This window comes from Anguilla rostrata, chromosome 8 (assembly GCF_018555375.3).
Source record: "Anguilla rostrata isolate EN2019 chromosome 8, ASM1855537v3, whole genome shotgun sequence".
Classification (NCBI taxonomy): domain Eukaryota; kingdom Metazoa; phylum Chordata; class Actinopteri; order Anguilliformes; family Anguillidae; genus Anguilla; species Anguilla rostrata.
This window is the reverse complement of record NC_057940.1, coordinates 31,251,416-31,275,626: the sequence shown is the minus strand read 5'-3', so window position 1 is coordinate 31,275,626 and position 24,211 is coordinate 31,251,416. Positions and strand designations below refer to the sequence as shown.

The 24,211-nt window shown below is 43.8% G+C and overlaps 1 protein-coding gene across 1 annotated transcript; it reads left to right on the top strand.

Moving 5' to 3' along the window:
* Positions 1-413: 413 nt before the first annotated feature.
* On the top strand, positions 414-24,211 carry col9a2 (procollagen, type IX, alpha 2). Its single transcript, XM_064347676.1, has 32 exons — positions 414-684; positions 2,339-2,431; positions 3,799-3,834; positions 4,292-4,354; positions 5,676-5,729; positions 7,521-7,556; positions 8,033-8,056; positions 9,141-9,194; positions 9,310-9,363; positions 10,660-10,707; positions 11,023-11,079; positions 11,387-11,440; positions 13,124-13,177; positions 13,500-13,553; positions 14,168-14,221; positions 14,945-14,998; positions 15,599-15,652; positions 16,019-16,072; positions 16,194-16,247; positions 16,710-16,754; positions 17,343-17,396; positions 17,616-17,669; positions 17,822-17,875; positions 18,054-18,125; positions 18,718-18,753; positions 18,882-18,926; positions 19,366-19,398; positions 19,912-20,058; positions 20,500-20,554; positions 21,538-21,726; positions 22,480-22,557; positions 22,795-24,211. The coding sequence occupies exons 1-32, from the start codon at positions 613-615 to the stop codon at positions 22,998-23,000; spliced, it is 2,091 nt and encodes a 696-aa protein (XP_064203746.1). The 5' UTR covers positions 414-612; the 3' UTR covers positions 23,001-24,211.

Below are 24,211 nucleotides of genomic sequence, written 5' to 3'. Positions count from 1 at the left end.
GTTAAGAGGAGCGACATCTTGAGTTTTTCATCTTGAGTCTTGCGTCAATGATAAAACGAAAATAGTTGAGATCAGCTGGCTTCTATCGGAAGGTCAAATTTAAAAAATTTACAGGATTGCAAGCAATCCGATTTCGCAAGGAACACAATCTAAGTTGTCATTTTATTTGGTGCTTTCCGGTTTTTTGATACAAGTTACATGCTCAGGGTCCCAGAATTCTGAGGTCCCAGAATTCTACATAGGAATGTTCATAAAATGTGACGCGCAATTTCGACAATTCTGAAATTCATGAAAAGGCGAGTAAATGCTACGGTCCAATGATTTTCGTCAGAACCGGTGTTCAGAGAATATTCATGAGGTACAGAGTGCTGGCCCCTCCCAATGTGCTAGTGAGAACTCCTTTGGTCTGTCAGGTCTTCAGTGCAGGGGACTGAGATCTCCCTGTGTGCTCAGGGGCTGGCTGTAGGGCTGGGTTACACTCTCGTCCTTTAATCTCTCCCCTGGTTTTTTTTCGGATAGCGCGCCTCATTGCCCCGGATCCCCCCGTCCCAGCACAGAGGCCAGGCAAGGAGAGGAGCAGCTTGTAGTTTGGAGACTCTTTTGGCCCTGGTCATGGCTGGACACTTTGCAATGCTCAGGGGGTTGGTCCTTCTCCCGATGGTGTGCCTGACGCTGGCCCAAGTGGTGAGTGAGGCGCGGGTCTCTCCCTCTTGTCCGGAGCCTGGGTGTGGGGACAGTGGGGTCCTGCGGTGGGAGCAGACAGGGGGCAGGAGGGACTCGGTTTCCCACCCCAGCCAGAGTCTGGAGTGTGAGGTGCTGTGGAAAGTGGCAATGGAAGGGCTACTGATGGTCTTGGTCACTGTGACTCCTGTCTGGAGATGGGCTGGTGTGCAGAAACATTGCTCGCTGTGTTGGTTTTCTGAGTATGAGATGCGAGGGGTTCTTTTCTTTTCTTGATGTGTTGTGCCAAGTGAATTATGTCATTTCTGTCTTATATATGTGAGCAGCGCCGTCTGCATCCAGAGAACATTGGACATAGTGTGCTTGCTTTAATTCAGAATTATGTGCCATGCACATTCAGCGCAGTCCTGCACTGCAGGAGGATGGGATTTTTTGTAACATAATTAGAATGAACTCTGCTCGTTTCATTAAAATAAATTGACTGATTTGAAAGTGACGGCTGTATGAATCCTTAAACAGGCAGCGAAAAGGAAACAATAAACGAGTTGGAAAGGGAATTAAGGATCAGAATTACAGAGTGGCCCAGAAAATGGGAGAATGGAGAGAGGGGAATGGAGAGAATCAGATGTTTGTGTTCAGCATTCTCAGGGTCTGGAGTGGAAACACAGCCACCCTACAGGTGGTGCTAGGTTGTGAGCCATTAGACGAGATAGCAGATTCCGGTTTTAATTACAGAGATATGTGTTACGATCATTTGCAGTAATACATGGGTGAACATGAAGAGCTCTGTTTCCTTTGTTTGTTTTCATTGGCTCATATTACAAAATATGGAATTGTGCTTTTGACTGGCATGTCTCTGCTCTGATCTTACAGATTTGATTCATCAATTAAATTTTACAGGACAGTTTATTGGTGAAAGAAGGCCCTGGTCAACACTACTGGCCTTTTGACCCCACCCCCTTTCCCCAACCTACCATTATTTAGTTTATTCTATTGTTTCATCAGCAACCAATCAATAGGCCTTGTAAATTAAATACATTTTAATATCTTTTCCCCTAAAACTATGGAACTTGGGACCTCCTAGCAATTTTATCCAGTTGTCTAACATGTATCTATACCAACTAAAGAATCTGTTTTTGTTTTAAGGTGAATCTGCACACAAATTTGGAACACAAATAGAACTGCACTTACATCTGAGTTTTCTGCCATGTCTGTTACTAGTGGATGAATAAACATTAAGATGCAGACACATTCTGTGCTATTATCTCTGATATTGAGAGCTCCATTGTTAAAATATGAAGAAAAAAAAATCTTTTGTACCCGTTTTCAATGTACCCGCTTTGAATGTTGTGCTTGTGGTTTTCTGCAATTGTGTTTGAGTGGTGCCTTTCAATTTTGTCATACTTATTTCGACATAATTATGCATTATGAAGACTGTTAAATAATTCAGAATAATTTGCAAAGAAATAGCATCTGTTTAATTGTCAGGATAATTGCAAATGGCATTTCTTTTAGGATATTCTTTCTTTCTCCCTACAAAAGCTTTTATACTGAAAATAACCCCATTCACTGGCGGTAATATAGACCCAATGAAGTGATAGTTTCTGAATAAACGTATTTTTCATATTAAAGTGAGATTTATTATATTTTATTTCAGAGCGGTCCACCAGGAGGTCTGGGTCCACTTGGTCTCCCAGGCCCACCTGGTCCATCCGGCGCCTCGGGCACGCCTGGGTCCGATGGCATCGATGTGAGTATCGCAGTCATTCCGTACACCAGTCGCGAAATGCGGGACAAAGACCAGCATTGTATACTCGGGGCTTCTAGTGGCTAACTGATGTAATATCGCAGTCATACCACCAGAGGGCGACCAAAATGAAAACATCGAAGTACAAAAAGAGCTCTGTTTCCTGCAGTGAGATTTTCTTTCATACGCTCTTCTCCAGGTTGAGACATCCTGCGACCTTTCATTAATTCAGTATGGCGGTAATTTGACGCCACTTATGTATATTAAGACTTGCTGGTAACTTTGTGAAAGAGCTTGGTCAAGCGTTCTGTGGTACTTTGGAAATAATTTGAAAGGTTGCATAATGTTAATATGCGGGAAATATTAGTTCAGTGTGTATATCAAATGAATGTCTATTTTTTTCATAAAAACGAAATGCGCATAGCATGTTTCACATTTTTTATTCAGTGTTGTGTCAAAAATAGACTTACATTGCTCAAAGTTGTGCCTTTGAAAACCTGAGTTCGGTGGCTGCTTTGTGAGTTTGGTCAGTATCCTTCTGTAATGGTGGTGTGGCAGGGCAGACATACCAGGGGAGAGAAAATGTAGTCGGGGATGGTTTGTTTGATGATGATGTGCTATGAACCCATTTAGGGGTGGAGCTTACAGGAGAGTCACAAGGTACTGCTATGTGTTACCTCCACCCCTTCTTCAACAGCAGGTACCATCAACCAATAAATAGGAAGTTCCCACAGTAATGCGTGTTATAACTAAGGCCATTATATCATTGCACATGCCTGCGCTTTCCCATAAGTATTGCTTGTTCATCCTGCTGGCAATATTTTACTAGCCTGTCATACTGTAATGCGCACATTTGAATGAGCTACAATAACTGGTATAGTATCACATGTCTATGCAAACATACACACATGCACACACAAACACAAACACAACACACACACACACTTGACAAAATTATTTTAGTCCGGCTTCAACACTAGTTAACAAGAGACTTGTTAAGGCTCTTTAATGTAGTCAGGCTGTTATGCCCCAGTGCCGAGTTACAACCAAGGTAACAGGATATTTCCTATATACTGCTTTATGATTTTACCCTGCTCGAACCCTGTCAGGTAACAAGTGCTGTTTCCCTTGTGATGCCGGAGAGCTTCAGCAGTCTATTTAGTGCAAAAGACTGTGTTACAAGTTCACTCTCATGAATAAACCAAGAGAACATGCTCCCTTCAAACCACATGGGGATGAATAGCAGTGCAGCTTCAAACAATAGACAATGTTTCTGTGATTCTTCAAGCACAGCAGTATGTTATTGTACTTTTAAAGAAAAAGGCCTTTGCCTTTAATTTTCTTCTTCTTCTTCTTCTATCCTAAAATAGGGAGACAAGGGGCCCCCAGGAACCCCTGGAACTCCAGTAAGTACCGTCTCCTCTACTGAAGATTTCCACCACTTTTCAGTGCTACTGTATGCTGTGTTATGTTTGCCATGTAAGTTTTGTATATGACCTCCAATTCCCAGGCAGTCTGTTTTTCAGTGTACTGTGTGCATTCACAGTATGTTTCACTGACCTGTCACTGAGTGCCTCTGCCCTGGTGTGTGTGTGTGTACCTGCCCCTTTTTCTCCAACTGCCCCTAGTGCCCAACATGGCCCTTTGATTTGATTTTTAAAAAATGAATATTTGCATTTATTTTTGTTTTCATTCAATCAATTTGGTGAAATAGATTCTGTACAATAACTGGGTGTCATAAAAGTTTTTCTTGCACCTGCCCCTCAAAAGGTCTCTGCACAGCCCTGTGTGTGTATATAGGTGTGTGTGTGTGTGTGTGTGTGTGTGGGTCTCTGCCCTTCATACGTGTGGCTCCTATTTCAGGGGGCCAAAGGAGAGCCAGGAGAGCCCGGTCCAGATGGGCCCCCGGGGGAGAATGGAATTGATGTAAGTCACTGTAGAGGATTCCTCAAAGTGCTCAGCTCAACTGAGCACAGTGTTCAGGGTTCTGTAGAGAAATCAGAGCATGGAGCTGCTGGGCTATTAGTGCGAGGCCTGTGGTAAACAAACCCCCCACTTCCTCATGTAAAAACATACATTCATGTTTACCGATGTCATTGTCGGGTTTGAATAAGCCTCGAAACGGAAAGGAAAAAAGAAAAATCCAATGTTGCTACTCATGTTTTTTGGGCAGTAATATGTAACAATTGTTGTTAAACTAGTAAGAAAGCTCAGTAATGTTGACCTTCCCGTGTGGCATTGCAGTTCTGTTGTATTTCCTGCTGTGGGTTCTCTTGAGCTGTATCACCACAAGTAATTTATTTAGCCTTTTGAATTCATAAAGCATGGCATTGCACATGGCATTACACATGGCGTCTGCTCTGGTTGTCTTGCGCTTTTGCTGGGGTGAATGGCACATGTGTGGGCGAAGTCTGGCCAGTGTGAGTTCAGTGCTGCTGTTAGTGGTGGAATGCCTCGGCTGGCCTTTGTGCCATGGCTGTGTGAGCAGAGAGAACGGTAGCCTCCTCTCAGTCACATGCAAAGGAAAAACACAAATTCCACAGGGATTTGTCGGCTAATCTGATTTGGAATTTCGGTCCGAGTTTTCTCATTACCCCGAAATGTCAACATGTGTTAGGGGCTTTACCCATCTCAATGTTTTTGCTAAAACAGTTACACTTTTTATGCAATGGCGTAGCCTGTATTTTTTTAATATGCCATCCGCAGAGAAATAAATGGGCAAAAACCATAACTGAATAGTCCAATGTTTTACTGCTCCGGCTAATTAGTTTTTGATGTAAAATAGAGGATAAGATCAAAGAGAGGAGAAGATGGCATGAAATGAGTGAAATGAGGGACCATAAATAAATGAAAAGCCAATGAGGCAAAAGAAGGGATTTATGGTCCAAAAGTGTATAAGAAAGCCAAGCCACAAAGAAGCAGTGTCCTCCAGAACAGCCTAGTCTGCTAGTGGAATAAACACATTTTCTGTAGGGTTTTCACTGTAGTATGTTTTATGAGGGCAATGACCTCTCAAGTTGATATATTCTTCCCTTTGGTTGTTTCAGATACGGCAGTAAGTGAATCACGACATAAGTTTTGCCCAAAGGACATTTTGTAGTTTACCTCTTTGTGTCTGAGGTGATCGCAGTGATAAAACATGATTTTATATTTGTCTCCTTGCATTTCATACATCATACAGTGGCTGTAATATTCTGATCTCTTCATACCTCTATCACTCTCCACTTAACTCTTTCTCTCTCTGTAGGGTCTAATTGGAGCAAAAGGAGACAGGGGGCCGATTGGAAATCCTGGACCTAAGGCAAGAGGACAAGAGAACCCCACTCAACCCACATCTCCCTTTCTGAAGCAGTCCTACAGTTTCTTACTGCATGGCACATGATGTAACTAACCAAGAATATCACCCCCTCCCCCACCTAAAACAAAAAAGAAAGGGGGAAAAACACACCAAGGGTTCTACTGTAGGACATTCCAATTCTCACTCATTCACCATTCCCAACCCTCTCAGCAAAAAAACGTCCTTCCTCAAATCAACAGTACTTAACAAATAACAGTGTCATGTGTAAACAGTACTGTCCCTGTCCCCCTGAAATAACCTCCCCTATTCCACAAAGTCCCCCCCTCCTCAAATGCCACTCTTGAGCAGAGCAACTCCCCCCTCCCCCCTGCTGATGGCCTGGGTTTGGTTTGTCTGACCACCCACATTTGTAATCAAAACAATTTTACATTTGTCATCAAATGATTTGCTTGTGGTTACAGTGCAGATTCCCAGCTTTTATTAAAATATATTTCTATACGTTTTAGTATCATGTAGAAATTACAACACTTTTTATACATAGCCTCCCCATTTCAGGCCACCATAATGTTTCAGAAATGGCTTCACAGGTGTTTCTGATTAGTCAGGTGTGTTCAGTTGCTTCCTTAGTACAGGTATATTTCAATATCTAGTCTTAATTCTAGGCTTTTGATTGAGTCTATTACTGGTGTTTGTCAACATGGGGACCAAAGTTGTACCAGTGAAAGTCACGGAAGCCATTATGTGGCTAGAGAAATAAAAATAAAAAACCCATCAGAGACATATGCAAAACCGTAGGCTCATCAAAATCAACAGCTTGGAACAACATTAAGAAGAAAGAGAGCACTGGTGAGCTCAGTAATCGCAAAGGGCCTGGTAGGCCAACGGAGACCTCTATAGTTGATGACAGAAGAATTCTCACCATAATGATGAAAACCCGCCAGACAGATCAGTGACTACTGTTCACTGAAGACTTAACAAACAGAACTACAGAGGTTAAACTGCAAGATGAAAAGCACTAGTTAGTTGCAAAAACTGGACGGGCAGGTTGCAGTTTGCTAAGAAGTACCTAAAAGACCCTGCAGAGTTCTGGAAAAAGGTCTTGTGGACAGATGAGAAATTTCATTTGTGAAACGTGGTGAGGGTGTTATGGTTTGGGCGTGTATGGCTGCCACAGATACTGGCTCACTTGTCTTCATTGATGATGTAACTGCTCATAGCAGCAGCAGAATTAATTCTGAAGTGTACAGAAGTATCTTATCTGGTCAGATCCAAGGAAATGCTTCCAAACTCTTTGGGCAGTGCTTTGTCCTATAGCTAGAGGATTCCAGTTTCAAAGCCAAAAACTGGAAATATTCTTGACTGGCCAAGTCATTCACTCAGTCTGAATCCAATTGAACCCGTGTTTCATATGCTGAAGAGAAAACTGTCAACTGGCCCCAAAACAGGCAGGAGTTGAAAGTGGCTGCAGTACAGGCCTGGCAGAGCATCACCAGAGAAGAGCCTCTTCATCTGGTGATGTCTGTGTGTCACAGACTTCAAGCAGTCATTGGATATGCAACAAAACAAAATGTGCAAAGTACAAAACATGACTAATTTCATTTACATAGCATTATTGTGTCCCAGACATTATAGTGCCCTGAAGTGGGGGGCTTGTGAAATGTAAAAATATGCTTACATAAAAGCTGAGAAACTGAACTTTAACCACATGTGAATTTGATCGATTACAAATGAAAAATAGTGGAGTATAGAGCCTAATGTGTAACTATACCTATCCTCTGTGGTCTTGCTTTTTAGGGTCAACCCGGACCAACTGGCATAGCTGGACCACCTGTAAGTATATCTATAGCTTATTGCTACAAACATTTGCCTTTGAATTGGTGTTCCCCTAAATAATCATTACCAAAGCACTAGAGGGCACTGTCTCACCATGCTCAGCAAACATCAAGCTGCTGCATACTGCTAGAGTAATGAATAAATGTTGGCCCTTTTTACTCTGTGGCTGATTTATACAGTGTGCAGTGGAATCATTTTGATAAATATGAATCGTTTTCCTCTATTAAGTTTCTTTGGTTTGTTTTTATAACCACCTATGCCTCATTTGCATTGCCGTGGCAATATTTAAATGCAATACACTACTTACTTGTGCAATAGCAGCGTTAGTAATGTCTATGTCTATGTCGTTTACCGCATTAGCATATTAGTATTAATAAGTCGCATCTGTCGACTAATTAATCTGTACAGTTGTGTCATGACTTTTGTGTGTTAATATCACATTATAACTGGACAACTCTTCTGCTCTTTCTTAGGGACCGGGTCTTCTTGGACTTCCTGTATGTATTGACCCAACCTGAGCTTTTGGTTATACTCTGCCAATTCTAAAACAGAACCAGGGTGATCATGTCACCTAACCAAACCAGAATCGGACTGAAACAAAACTAGTATGCGTTGATGACCTCAGCTTAGGGACAAAATAGAAATGAATAAAGATCAGGTCTATGTCCTTCCTGATACAAGTACACATGTTGGATTGTGGCCAACCCTGAAGTGGGACAAGGACAAATGTTTTTAGAAACACTTTCCTTCACTAGTAACAACAGTGTTTACGGGGTCATGGTTTTCAGATTTAACGGGTTCATCCGCAGACTCAGTCCATCTCACACTGATACGTACAAACCCACCATACTGCTGGAGCTGTACTCATCCTCATAAAAATGTGTTCACAAGGATTTAAGTAACAATACGCATGATAAAAAACACTTCTTGTCTTCAGATAAAGAGATAACATGCCAACTAGCCTTTTGCTAAATGCATGCTGGGATAGGCACCAGACCCCCCTCACCCCCTTTGCAACCCTGGCCAGGTATAATCAGGTTATAGAACGGATTGATGGATATTCCAGTTATGCTGAATCGCACAGGTGATGGAACGGCTTGTACTGTTATTTTGTTTTGCAGCATAGCCTTCAGCCTCCACCCTCGGGAAACATTAAATATATTTCTGGCACTTTCAAAACATCTTTTAATAGTATGTCTTCACATACAGCTTGATGTTTCTTCCCGTATAATAATTTGTGGAATTCATGTGTCAGCGTGTACCCATAAATGCAAATTCTTTAATGTAGTGAATGACTTTTCTTCGCTTGAAAATGGTTTTCAAGGTTGCAAAGCTCCTTGAAATGGTGATTGGTAACATTTTTGTTTTGACAGGTTTGTTAGTATAGTGAGGCAGATTCAGTTTTATGCACTCAAATAAATAAATAAATGTGTCCACATTTCATGTTAACTCAGGACTTTGTGAGTCTGTGATTCAGGTGGTGCTACACTACCCTTGGTTATAATAAGCATTCACCACACACAGGCGTTGTGCAACTTAAGGAGGTTTAATAATCCTGCTCTCTTTGTACTTCACCTGCAGGGGGCACCAGGTCCAATCGGACTCCCCGGTGAGCTGGGAAAATCCGGACCCAAGGTAGGACCATAGTTTCATCCTTGATTGAACCGAGCGTATCTGCCAGCACAGTGTTTCTCCATCCCGCAGGTCTATAAATCCATCTTCCTCTTCATCTTCCTCCTTTTTACCCCAGGGCATAATGGGACCACCAGGACCTCCAGGAATACCAGGGGCCCCAGGGAAACCAGTAAGCCTAGCCAGCTCGCCGAGAGAGACCATTACATGCTTTCATTTCTACATTAATGAAATGTTAAATTGCAATATACCATAAAGCATTATTGGTTTACAATGAATGGTCAATTAAATTTCCAAGCGATGGAAACCACTAAATGTCTAGAAAGCCTCCAGGCTTTCTGTAATGAACACGGTCCTAATAAACTGACAGAGGCAAGTAAGAGAGCTGATTATGTGAGACAGATATTAACACTAAAGAGCAGACGGCCACTGGGCCAGTACACAGTAGAACTTTATGAGGTCAGAGAACACTGAATTATAGCGCTAGACAGGGTAACCAAACTAAATGCAGTAGACCTGTCCTAGGTCACAGAACAGCATGCGGTTAAGTTGAGGTGTATCGAGTCGGAGAACATTAAATAACCGAACTGCACAAGGTGACAAAACTGAACATTATAGATTGCTTCATGGGACTGTAATTTATACTGCCATTATAGTGCCAGTTCACAGGACTATTAATTCTACAACATTAGCAGGTCACAGAGCAGACAGAACATTACAGAACTGTTCTGGGTCAGAGAACAGCATGCGCTGCACTAGTTATAAAGAGATAAGGCTATCAGGGGTCGTGGATGTAATACTACAGCTAGTGAGATCCTGTTTGCCCATACCTGAGTGGGACTTCTGGCAACATAATCTGCTTGTATCATCCCTGATGTCCTGATTGGGAATTCTAGCAACATCATGTGACCTGCTTCGGGTCTAAGGTCACTTGTTAGTGCTCCAGTTAGAAAGAGGTCTTATACATGTGCCATACAGGGCATATAAAGGGTCTGCACCTTCTCCTTCCAATAATAAATCATCCACCCCATTAAATTAGCATGCAGTTCACCTCATTTCATGTCTGATGACTGGCGTGGCTTCCCTCGGAGGTCACTTGACTTTTGACCTGTGACTGTGATGTCATGATAGCCCAGTCCCCAGGAACAGGATGGGTGGTAGCTCTTTCATGGAGCCTGATCCATATTCATGAACTATTTCAAGCAGCTTTACATAAAGCAATGATTGCAACACTGGGGAACATAGTTATTTGCTTGGTGGGTGTTATTGAGCAAATATGTTTGAACAAAATCCACTGTGCCCGTCTTATCTTACTGCCGGAGTCTGCAGTGCATTTGGAAGCGGAACTTATTTTATTCCATCTCAGCTTGAAAGCAGCAATAGTTTTGCTGCTACATCTCTATCGTACACCACAATCTCCCCTCATTTCCTCTCTCTTTCCCTTCCCTCCTCTAACTTTCTTCACCAGGGTCCTCCGGGAAAGTTTCTTGGGGAGGAGGGCAGTGCTGATTTCCAGGCAAGTGCACCTAATCACAGAGTGGACAACCAACCTTCTTTTCATATTTTTCACCTTATTCACAGAGGGGGGAAGAAGAGAGGGTAGCAGATAGAAAAGGGTGAAAGTATCATGGAGGGGACTGAATGTGGCTTGAGAGTCAGTCACCCTGTGAAATTATTCACCGTAATACGGCACCCATGGTTTTAGTGAAGGTCAATTTAAACTGTTAAATTTAAAATGTCATGTAAGAAGGTATATTACACTGAGAGAGCAAGGCATCAACGCAACATGTTATCCTACTTACTTTGGTCTTCCTCCCCTCTCTCTATGCAGTGTCCAACTAACTGTCCAGCAGGCCTGAAGGGACCCCAGGGTCTGCAGGGAGTAAAGGTGAGCCTTCCTGGTGAAAGCATAAACAAAACAACAGAAAAACAGTACTGTCTCACAGCAGTGTAGAGAAAATGCAGAGCTAATCGGTCTCCGTCTCTTCTGTTGATAAACAGTGTGCACACTCATTCTGTCATATTCCTTTTATCTCATAATTTGTATAGTACATTATTTTTATGTGTTGTTTCCTGATGGAATCCTTTTCTTACCAGCATACTGTGCTTGTGAAGTACTCCATTGCCATTCATTGGTGTTGTAAATGAGTTTTTGTGGGTTGATTAATATCTGAATGGACTTCTCCGTGTCTCAGGGACACAAGGGACGTGCTGGCATACTGGGAGATCCAGGCAGCCTGGGAAAATTGGTATGTACTGCGCTCTGTAGTGAAGTGTCTCTGTAGTGGAGACCCTGCCCTTGCTCTCATATGACACCACCACACATGTTTAGCCAGTGAAGTGTCATCCAATTACCTATAACCAGTTATCACACTAGAAAAAAGACAAACCCTCCGCAGCCAGTCGCCATACTGGACACTGGCTTTTCACCCAAAAACTGTACTCATGACCTGACAGAGTTCACTAAATATACATATATATGCATTCAGAGAATCTGTGAAGAATTTGTGTGCAAATGAAAGAGCTGCACCCATAAGTAATTCAGCAATACCTTATCATTTAATTCAACTGTCATTTGATCTAACCTATAAGCTGTGTCAAGATTGTAAGTCATATAAAAAAATGCACAAAAATATGAAAATTAGACTTACAAGGTTGGTGTTTTCATTTCAAATTTTGTTTTTATATTCAACGTGGTGAAATCTTTTTAAATCTTTTTTTACAAGTACTCTGCACATCCACTTTGAGTTTTTCTAAATGCATTGTATGTGTAAAAGTTTTATTTTTGCACAGAAAATCCTAAAGACAAGTTGGTCTAATAAAGATGTCAGCGCAAACTCTGCAACATGACAATTAGGAAGGGCTGTGCTCTGCGTGTGCCAGTCAGATGGATTATACATTCTGCTGCATAATGGGAAGCCATGCCCGCTAATATGACCAACACTAAGCAGCCCCCCTCAGCCCGCCTCTTCCCACTGTGTTCTAATGATGTCAACCAGCAGAACAGGATTAGTACTTAATGAAGTCCCCCGTGGCATGACTGGCACTAATCTGGGTGCGATTAGTCAGCCCTGAGCCCCGGCCCAGGCAGAACACGACGACCCACATGAAAGGAGACGAGAGTCTGCCAGGTACAGCGGGGGAGAGAGTGATCGCCACGGCGATGTGAATTAATCAGAGTTAACGAGCGCCCGGCAGACGCGGGCGCCGGCTCGATAGGGAAACTGGGCTGTGGCGTTCGCCCGCTGCATTGCGGCTGTCCGCGCTCAGAGAAAACGCGCCGCTGTGTCAAAGATAATAGAAATCACTATCCGAGAAAAGATCTGTCACGCGCCACCGCCGTCTGACCACTTCAACAGCTTTGTATAGAATGGTGTATATTTCATATCCTAAAGCAGGCACTGCTGCACTTAATAAAAGACAGCCAGGTACATGCCCTTCAGTGCTGCAGTCACTGTTTGTTACTGGGAAGAGCTTTCTTTTATAGAAGTGTCCAAGTTTAGCCTAACGGTGATCCATCATTAGTTCTATTAATGTCTGCGGCAACAATGCTCTGTACTGTCCATCAAATGTCTTTCAGTAATTGCCACATACAGTAAGTACAATGTAGCTTGTATTAACTGTAAAATGTTTCTGAACTCCCTCTATATTACAACGTATACAGGGGTAGGTGCACATGGATGCAAAATAGGTGTAATCCAAATTCTGCCCCCCCATTTTTAGATTTTTGTAGAGTATATACACATACCAAGTAAAATTCCTAGGAACAGAAAACTAAGCCATTGGGGATCTATCTAATTCGTGAAGCAAACGTCCACATCTCTCTCACCTCAGGGAGGCCAGGTGGTCACACATTGAGGCGGAATAGGTTTTGTCAGGGTGACATAGATCCTCAATTATCCTTCTTCCTCCTTCCTCTCCATCCCTCGCAGGGCACCAAAGGAGACGTGGGAATCTCCGGGGAGCAAGGCATTCCCGGTCCTTCGGTGAGTCATTCTTTCCTGTCTCATTTACCCCTGTCTCTCCGCGCCTTCCTTTAAATCAATGCAAGGGTGATGTGCATGCTGGGTAACTCTGGGTAATTATTGATGGGTGTGCTCTGCTTGTACAGCTACAGTATCATTATAGCTATTCGCTGTTATTAAAGGAAGTTTTACAATCATTTCAGTGAGTACACATAAAATAATGTATATTTAACATATATTTAAATGTGTATAAGCAGTTGCTCTCCCGTTTTTGGCTTCATGTGCATGCTGGGTAATAATGGCCATGGTGGCCTTATGACACATCCTCTCTTTATGTTTCCAGGGCCCCCGGGGGTTGAGGGGCTATCCAGGGATGGTGGGGCCCAAAGGGGAAGCAGTAAGTACCGCACCAAGGCACCGCCCCACACCCCCTGTCTGTACGTCTCATCACTCACTGTTCAGACCAATGTACGGAAACACGATCCTTCACAGACATAAGGAAGAGGAATGCGCTTACAAATCCTTTTAGTGAGAGGCGGCTGCTTAAGCCCGTCTTCGCGCCCTCTGCACCCTCAACCCCCCCCCCCCCCCCCGCCGCATCTGCAGTTAATGACCCCGAAGCACCATCCGTCTTAAAATGAGCGTGCTCACTGCGCACCGAGCTATCGCTGCGTAAATGTTATTAGCGTGGCTAACTGTGCGCCATCTTTTAAATCACAGCGTTTAGTGCGCCGCGGCTGTTCAGCCTCCTCACCTGCTCCGGTCTGCAGATCGCTGGCTCAGCGTTCCTGAGACGGGCTTATTGACTTTAAATCGGAATCAGAGCAGATCTTAAACGTCCTTTTGACTCAGCGAGGAGCTGGTACAGACTAATACTGCTATATCTGTGTATGGATCTTATTTGTATGCATTTGTGGCCTGGTTAGCTTCATCCCCACTAACTACTCTTTGGATTTTCTTGGTGGTAAATGTTTTTGGTTGTCACCCACCACAATGTCATGTTTCCCTCAGGGTCCCCGTGGTTACAAAGGTATTACCGGGCCTATCGGAATCCCTGGACTACCAGTAAGTGGCAGCTACAATTATCTCCAGCCCAACCACACAGTCCACTCACACTGCATGTTTACAGCACAGACTCCTTCACAATTATTTACCCTTTGAATCCGGTCTCATTGGAATCCACATTAAGCCGCATTTCTTCAGGGCTGAAAGCTTTCGGAGACGGCCTCCTTATCCTTGCACACATAATGCCATTTCTGAAAATTGCCTGCGAGCCTACAGCGAGCAAACCTGGTTAAAAAACAGCTGGGGTAATGTTGACACATTACGCTCCTTCGTGGTTAATTCCCTCAGTGCTTATGAAATGCAGCTCATGAAAAGTTTAACACTGGATTCCGGCTCTTAAGGTATTCACGGGAGCAATTATCGCCGCTTTTAGGCGCTGGCTGTCTGAGGAATAAGCCGAGGTGCGGTTGCAGCATGCGCGTGCCGATTTCCGTCAAGAGTCACTACATTCCAGCTACATTCAGGTTTAAACTGTAATGCGTTAAAAATTGCGGTTTAAATTGTAATCATCAGAACTGTTCCTTCTGAAGAACCTTTGTCAACTACTCGTAGATAAGGACCATATGCACATGACACTACTGACTAAGGGTGCATGATGCAGACAGCGTGAAGGTTATAATGGCATCGCTCTACATCAGGTGACCTGTATGTTTTGGAATTCCTCCATCCGCCCTCCCCCCCATTATTCTGATGGAAGATGTGCTTGTCTTTACCGTCCCTTAGGGGGAGGAGGGGCCCCGGGGTCCCCCGGGCATTGCGGGCGAGAAAGGGGACGTGGTGAGTATTTCACTCTCTCTCTCTCTCTCTCTCTCTCTCTCTTTCGCTCCCTGTCTGTCCCTCTGTTTCAGTATTGCCTCCTATGCACTTAATGGGTGACGACATTGTGGGAAACTGCTTTGGTTATTCAGACCCTGCTACGAATTAATCTCAGCCTCCTGGAGCTAAGACCATAGAGCTCTGTTGTGAAGCTGCCATGCAGATTCTTAAAGAGAAAGTGCAGTTTTATATGCAATAAACAATCAACTAAATGACTATTGCGTGCTGTTAAAGTCTCATTGAGCGGCATTAAGTAATATTCTGGTTTTCATCAACTTACTAAGGCAGGATATCATTGAGCATCTTCCTGTTCACAGATAACTAGATTTGTTGATTTATCCCAGCTCCTAAATCCACACAAATAGTAGAATTTGATTACTAGGGATTATAGAGGTTTATTAAGGAAAATCACATACTAACTGGTTTCACTGTTGTTTTGTTTAACGAGGCATGTATAAATGCATGAGCCCATTCTATTTCCACAGCATGATGACATGGTTTTTTTCTTGTAATTGGATGGTAGTGAGATTTTCTGACAGGTGATTGGCTTGTTCTCTTCAGGGTAGCGGAGGTATCAAGGGTCCACAGGGCGGAGTTGGCAAGAAGGGAGAGAATGTGAGTAAAAGTCACTTTTTTTTTTTACTTCTGAAATGTATATTCATGTAAGACCTGTGTATGTAATTACAATCTAAATGGGTATTTTCCTACAAAATAGCGTCTTCTTGTTGAGCGTTGCCTGGTGGCGTATCCAGCTAAAGCACAGGGATCGCAGTCATTTTCCCTATAGTCTAGAATGGGATCCTGGGACAGGAAGGGCTGGTTTTATTTGGCATGGTATGACCCACCTGCACATTTAAAACTCCTGTGGTCAATCAGGCGCCTGTTTGTCTGTCCGGCCCTCTGATGCAATGGGAAGAAAGGATTTATTTGTCTTTAAATGACAATCATTGTCACTGTAATAATGTTTTATTGGATTTTCAGGGCCTACCTGGAATTGATGGGAAAGATGGCACACCTGGCATTCCTGGAATGAAGGTAGAGATGAAAATGTCCACATCTGGAACCTGGATTTACACCTGATACCAGATTTCACAATACAAGCCTCAGTGTCTTTATCAGAGTCCTGAAGATACACTTTGTTTCCCTCTCTCTGTAGGGTGCTCCAGGGCAGGCTGGTATGCCTGGACCTCCCGGCCACCAGGGGACAGCAGTGAGTGTCTCCATCCTGTTGTACAGCTATAATTTACTCAGCCTTGTGCTTGTGCCGCCGTGCACGTCCATTCTCTTCCTGATCACGTAAAGCAATGACCCGCTCTCCTTTCTGCTTGACCTGCTGAAAACAAGGTGGTAAATTATGGGTGTTCTGGGCTCGGGTCCAGCCCGACCTTCTACCTCTACCTGGATCAAAATTTAAACCACCTTGAAAATTGCTCTTTCTCTCCCTATGAACAATTCTTCATCATCAAAAGTGACTCTTTGTCCTCCTACCTCTGGGTAATGGAGCGTGTGAGATATGATGCACCATCAGAGCACGTTCATTGCAGCCGTTATTATCAGCATAAACTGCATTGTGAGTTACTGGGCAGACAGATTCCAGGCCATGCCAGGCAACGGAATAACCTGACTGGGCCAGCGCTGACCTGTCTGACCTTTCACTTCCTGTCTCTTTTAGGGTTTGCCGGGCAGCCCTGGCACCAAGGGTGGAGCTGGGCAAAAGGTGAGTCCCCTTAGCTCAACTGCCGCCTATCAGTGATGTGTCTTCAACCTTTTCCGGATGATACAACGTCTGCTTTTCTGTCTGGGAAATATGTTTCCAATTCCTCGTTTGTCAGGTTATCTAATTGGCAGCCTATATATTTTTATTCTGTTCTACGCTCTTTCAGGCTGTCAGACTGCCTCGCTTGCCAGCCTTGTCACCAGTCATACAGGGCTGATTCCTTACGTCCTGTCATCTTAAAAATGCCAGTGTTTTTCATGTTCACAGCAACAGGCGATGTAGAGCCTCACGCATGGAGGACTAAATAGAATAACGCACACTGAACTGTGAAAGTCTACCTTGCCCAGCTGTGTCATGCCATGCATCAGGACTGTACGGTGCCTTTGGCTGTGACAAATTGCATGGTTGTGGCTACAGTGGAGAACATCTGTAGAAATCTATGTAGCACCTCACGTATATTAACGGGTTCACACCATAAAACTGTAATGTTTGTATTCATAATTTATAAGCTTAGATTGTGGGACAGAATAGCAATGACAGGACCAGTGCCTGTGTCATTCAGATGACAACTTCTTTCTCTCTCCTTAGGGTGAGCCTGGGCCCAGGGGCATGGTGGGAATGTCCGGTCCTCCAGGACCTCAGGTAGGTCCCCTGACAGACACAATATATGTCTGTTCCACCAAAGGACATCCTTTAGTTCACCTCTCTGCGTTTGAAAGTGTTGACAATGACAAATGCTTTTAAATTTATCTACTTATTTATATGTAAACACTCGCTAGAACACCTTGTTCTCTCTCTCTCCCTCTGCCTCGCCCTCCCTTTTCCATTCTCTCTCGTCCTTTTTCTCTCCCTCTCTCATAGGGGGAGCCTGGTCCTCCTGGTGAGGCTGGAATGGAGGGGGTACCAGGACCAAAGGTGACATGCACACACCTCAACTTAGACTTAAATCATAGGAAAGGTGCAATCCTGCTTAAGCACACAAAAAATACAACCCATGCTAGCTTTGTGACTCCTCAGCTGCCATTTTCTTCATGATTCCTGTTCTCTCTTTTTCCCTCCTTCTACAGGGAGACAGGGGTGAGAGAGGGGCTGTTGGGCCCCAAGGAATTGTTGGCGAAGCAGTAAGTTGCTCTTATGTTGCATGTTTGTGTTTGTCTTTCTGATTGAAAAAGCTTGAAATGTCGTTATGAATGTTTACTGCTATGTGAATCTGTCTGAAATGTAAAAGGGTATTATTTGGGGGGAATACATGATTGGACCATTTGGTTGAATGCATCTGACATTGTTCTCTGTCCGCAGGGTATCAAAGGTGAGAGAGGGCCAATGGGCATTCCTGGGGCTCAGGGCATTTCAGGAACCAAGGGCGATAAGGTGGGTAGCCTGGTTAGAGTGTGCTTATCTGGGATCTGTAACACTGTAATTTGTGGAATAGTGCAGTACTGTGTTGTAGCCACCTGATGGCACTGTGTATCTTCAGCTCTTTGGCATTCTTTGCTGTAAAGCTGCTGCAGTGAATATTTCTGTAGAATTCTTAAGGGTAAAGCTTTGTGATGGCCACTCATATCGCTGGTTTTATCTGCAAATTGGTGTGTGTGCATGTGAGTGTGTAGGTGCCTGTGTGTGCTTGTGTGTGTACGGTAGTGTCAGTATGTATGTCATTTTATGCCAAATGGGAATTCAAAATTGAGGTGTAACAAGCACATCCAGAGGTCTGTGTTTCGCACATTGAGCCTTTGAAAGGTGAAAAGCATTAACAAACCATTCATGGTATTATTGACATTTTGTTTTTATCTTTGACCATGCTAGAATGCTGCTTTTTTGTTGTGTTGCAGGGTATTTTCTCACTTTTTGTTCTTTTTATCCTGTATTGATATTTTGTTGTGGTATATGTATACATTTTACCACACCATTATTATTGTTGATGTATTATTATCTCTAAAGTCAACAATCTTTGTTTTACCAGGGATTCCAAGGAAAACCCGGGATGAAGGGAGACTTTGTGAGTATGCAGCATTAATGGACTGATTTATATTCACAGTATGGTAGAATAGTATTTGTCTACTGTTATAATGCAATTGTTTTTGTGCTTACCTGTGCTTACCTGGACACCCCACATGTCTTTTCCAGGGGGACCCAGGTGTGGAGGGTTTGGCTGGAGAGAAAGGAGAGAAGGTGAGGAGGACTTGGATGTTTGGGAGATTTTAAAAAAGCACCAGAAAGAGGAGGCCTTATAGTATTATGTGACATAGCCCGCTGTTAGCAACGTGTACTGCTTAAAGCTACTGGTAGAAAACTTGGAGAAAGTCTGAAATGCAGAACGATGCTTCCTGTGTGCTGGTGCAACTCTTAATTGAGTACTGTGGCGATTTATGCCTTATTGCCTCTGTGAGATTTGTCATTAGTTCAAAAGGGTATCAGTAAGTCACAATGTCCCAAAATGGCTTCGTAAACACAGCCATATATTCAGGTTCAATTTGTACCCTGTGAGAGGGCTGTATTTCAGGAGTTGAACCTGCTGCTGCCTGAAGGTTATGTGTTTGCATCCCAGACAACACTGCTGCCCCTGCGAGGAATTTATAAATGGACTCATTTTTTCTGCTTCCTTTAACAGGGGTTGTCTGGTGAGCCGGGACCAAAAGGACAGGTATAAAACCAGCTGTCACTCTTGTAACATAAGCCACTGCTCCACTGCCTATGCTGTACAGTTGAGTACTGTATGATGAAAAGTAGCAGTATTGGCATGCATTGTTTTGTAGTTTGACAAAAAAAAGCAAAACTTCATCTTGAATACCAAGACCTTGCAGCACCATTGTTTGTTGGTTGGTTAGATCTATGTTGATTTCCCCTGCAGAAGACAAGCAGTGATAATGATTTGCCATGGTGTGCCTTGGTGCCTATGTGGAGTCTAAGTAATGGCCAGCTACCATGGCCCTGTGGAAAACTAATCTCCTTAAGGCGTACTTGTATGTGAAGCTACTTCTCAGAAGAGCTAACAAAATAAGATCAGACACCAGAGCTCTTAAGTATGTCTGGCTGGAAAGAACCCTATTTGTTTCACAAACTCGAACAACTTGAACTGTATGAGGAATTTCAGGGTTTTGGTTTGGGCTGAATATGGAATGTCTTTCTTCCATTTCATCCCCCCCCCCCCATACAGCAAGGAGTGAGGGGTGATCTGGGTTTCAATGGGCTTGCGGGAGACCCAGGCAAACCAGGAGACCAGGGCCCTCCAGGACTTCCCGGGCCCCGGGGCCTCAATGGAGAACGAGGGGTACCTGGCATGCCTGGGAGACAAGGAATTGCTGTGAGTCACACACACACACACACCGTATACGCACACACACACATACACACGCATCATCACCAGCCAAACCAAACACAGTACAGTTAAGGGAGAGGGACCAGCACATGTCCCCCTAGGTCATATTTGCTAACAGCAAGAAAATACAGAGTGCCATGAAGACAAGCAGTAAAAAACGCCCTCCCTGTCGCACTACAAGATGGAGATGTGCTGGGGAAGCTGAGCCTCTGCTAGCACACCGTGGCACTGCAGTAATACCCGCCCTGAACATGTATATGCCCTGCCCAGACCTATATGAGAGCACCTCTGTGTGGCATCCATTTTATCCTCCACTTGTCTCATATTGACCCTTCTGTCTGTTCCCATTATTTTGCCTCTTCTGTTCCTCCTGTCCCCTTATTTCTATCATTCCTCTCCTCCTCTCTTCGCCTCTCTTTACCTCAGGGCCGAGATGCTTCAGATCAGCATATTATTGAGGTGGTGTTGAAAATGCTGCAAGGTGAGTTGTGCTGTTTTTGAGGCAGATGCTCCACTGGGTCAATGTTCAAATGCACTGAGGGCGTTTTTCCCGATAATATAAAACCCAGAGAAGTATGTTTTGAAGTATCTGGCGTACAGGCCTCGTAAAGACAACTGAACCGGCGAGTTCAGAGCTCAGCACTTACTTTCTGATACGTTGGCAAATTCTTATGTTTCTTTTTTGTTTTTGCCTGGAAAACATGTTTGTTTTGTTATCGCTTTCCATATTCATGTGGAATAATTGTAAACTGTAAGATTTTTTGTGCTGCCTGGCCTCGGTTGCCCTCTTCATCTCGAGAGTCATTATGTCAGGAAAGCAGATGTCGAAGAATGTTTGGCAGGCTCAGGCTGAATCAGCTCTTTTTTTCTCGAAGCGCATTAGAGATCCAACCCCGTTCAGTCAATTGTAATGCAGAGCTGCATGCCGGAAAACATGCTGGCTAACAAAATATAAACACAAGGCCTACCTTTTCTGCATGCTGAACTAGTGCCAGCTGCAACCCCCTCAGGAAAAGATCGGATTTTCAAAAGAACCGATCAACAGATTTTGCCGAAGTGATACGGAGGGTACAAACGCCCAATTGAATAGAAATGTTTGTGTCCTTCTTGTGGTGTGATTTCAATAAATATTAACTGGAGAACATTCTTTATACAGATGCTGATGTTTTTACGACAGCATAATAGATAGCATTTTTTGTGCGCAATTGTTGAAGACAACAAACATTTCCTTCATTAAAAAAGCATGGCTGAAGAAAATACACTGCATAAAAACGAAATTAATATCGCAACTAACTTCAGACTCCATTTGTGTGCTGTCATTTGTAAACCTTGAGCAACCTCCTCCACCTGCATTAATCCCCATTGTACGCATCCAACTTCATTTGTTTTCATTTATGTACGACAAAAATCTGTGACACAAGTCGATCTGGATGAAGATAACTGGGAAGCGTCTTTTGTTTCTAGAGCGGTTGGCGGAAGTGGCGGTGAGCGCTAAGAGGGCGGCTCTGGGCGGAGCCGGTGTCATGGGCCCGCCTGGCCCACCTGGACCACCAGGAGCACCAGGACCACAAGGGGCACATGGGCTCACCGGGGCTCGAGGAATTCCTGGCATGATGGGCGCCTCTGGACAGATCGGCAACACTGGACTCAAAGGTAGATGAGATATGTGGAATGAGGATCAGACCATACTAGGCGATCACTGATTGCACAGATGAATTCCACCACACATCTCTCGTTCACAATTAGCATTGTATCCATGTGTCTTCCAGGCAATGTCAGTCAGGCTCAAATATAGCTTGCATTCAGTTGATAACAGCCAAGCACTGCTAAAAAACTAAATTTCACTTGCTGAAATTTCAGGGCTCACTTACTGATAAACTATTCAGCTCAATGCATGCTGGCTAATATTTCTCCATTAAACTTTGCTGCAGTTATACTTGTACTACTGCAGCTTGGTTGGTGATTATACATTAGCATTAGCATCAGATGCTAATCCATCTGAGCAGGGACAGCCAGCCCATCACTAATCTGCATGTAACAATATTTTTTTTGCATTAAAGGTTGTTTTTCCCGAGGTTTCACGTTTATGCAGGAGTCCCTATATTAATTCTGCTGGGAACGTGGTCAATTTTGCCCAGACATGATCGATTCTGTCTGGTTATTCAAATGCACCAGCAACTCCAAAAATTCAATCATTCTTCTCCTCTCGCAGGGTAGGAGATTGGAAAGCCTGATGAGATAATAAGGCGCAATCGGACTGAGGGTCCGCCTGCTGTCTGGTGATAGCTCTCTGTGTCTCTCCTGTGGATATTGAAAACGGCGCCGCGTCCTTTGTGTGGATGATGCTGTTTTTTTCTACCATTGGTGAAGTCATGCTCATTGCTCTCATCTTCATCTCTCCTCCAGGAAAGAGGGGTGCGAAGGGTGATAGAGGGGATCCTGGCCGCCCACACGCCGGCCAGCCCGGACCACCTGGAATCCCAGGTGAGATCACATCTCCACATCAACTTACAGCAAGTGGCTATCTTTAACCACACAGACCTCTGCGGTCATACTGTTATTTACTCCCCTGGAAATCACAGGAGCATGGGCCGTTGGAGGCATGAAATCATAATGTACTACAACTCCCAACAGACATTGCCGCTTGGCCCAAGCACCAGTCAGCTAGCTAATTCGGTGGTCACTGATCTGCTCTGTTCCCCACTCCACCTTTATCCACAGGTCCGCCGGGTATCGATGGGGTCGGCCGGGACGGGAAGCCAGGCGAGAGGGGACCACAGGGCATCGCGGGTGATGCGGGGCGTCCTGGTAAACCCGGTCCTGCCGGCCTGCCAGGGTTCTGTGAACTAGCCGCATGCCTGGCTGCCTCAGCTTACACCTCCCCCAGGCTGCAGCAGGCTGGAACCATCAAGGGGCCCTCCTTTTAAGGCTAGTGCTGTAGGGGTTCGTCAACCCCCAGGGAGAGAGTCAGTAAAAAGAGCAAGAGAGAGAGAGACTGGTGCACACTCCTTCCCTCTAATGGTCACCACCTACGAGTGGGAGGGGAAGTCCACCGTGACTGACGTTAGACCCTGAAACCAATGCCTAGTCTGGTGAAAGAGCACAGCATTGTTTTAACCCTTCAGCATGAACACCATCTGCTTCTTGTGAGACTTTAAGAGCTGTGGTTGATAGTTTGTGACGCCAGTCACTGTGAACCTGTCCCCTCCCCTTACTTCAGAAAGACAACATCATCAGTGACATCATTGATGACATCATCAACACGAGCCCTATGAGAACAGAAGAGACTATGCTTCCAACTATTGGTGCTTTTCATTCATATTGTGGTGACTGTACATTTTTATTTTAGTTTTTGCCTTAAGGGTTAAAATGATTTTTATATCAGGAAAGTCAAACTTACCCCCACCTCGAGACAAATCATTTGCATGTATGACAGCAATACGACCAATAAAATTTTAAGTATGAATCCCTAGTCCACACCTTGTAAGATCTATGGTTAATTATCCAAGAGGTAATAGACATAGCTCTTGGGAAAGACTTCTTTATTTTATGTTTTGTTTGTACATTGCCACCCCTTTTTACAATGTTTAAATTTATGAACAAATGAACTCCTTTAATGCGTCCTCTTGTTGCCAAGCAAACCCATGTGTTCTGACATTCTCATTTCTCATAATTCAGTGCTGTAAATCTTTGTAAATGTGTGTTGATTTTATATTAAATGAGTTTTTAAGCTGAAAAAAATGAACAGGAAACCCATAGTGTTAATGAACCTAATCAGCTATCATTCTCTGAGCCCACAATACAGAGCAGACTGCCTCACAACCAATCAGAAAGCCAAGCAAAGCCACTTTCGTACTAAGTGTCATCCGACATCGCAAACTAAAGAGGAAAACTGATTTCTTTCATTAACAGAAACTATTTATTGACCTTTTTTGGGTTCAACTGTAAAGACCTTATTTTTCTGGTTGTTCAGTGCAGCCTATTTCAATAAAGAGGATCGTTTTGTAAAAGTGAATGTTCTTCTGTATCATCTGGGAAATCTCAGTCAAAAAAAAAAAGAATCATTTCACTTTTTCCGCCCATACACCGTTTCTTACATAATTCTCTCTGTGTAATAAAATTTCTTTGTGTACCCGTA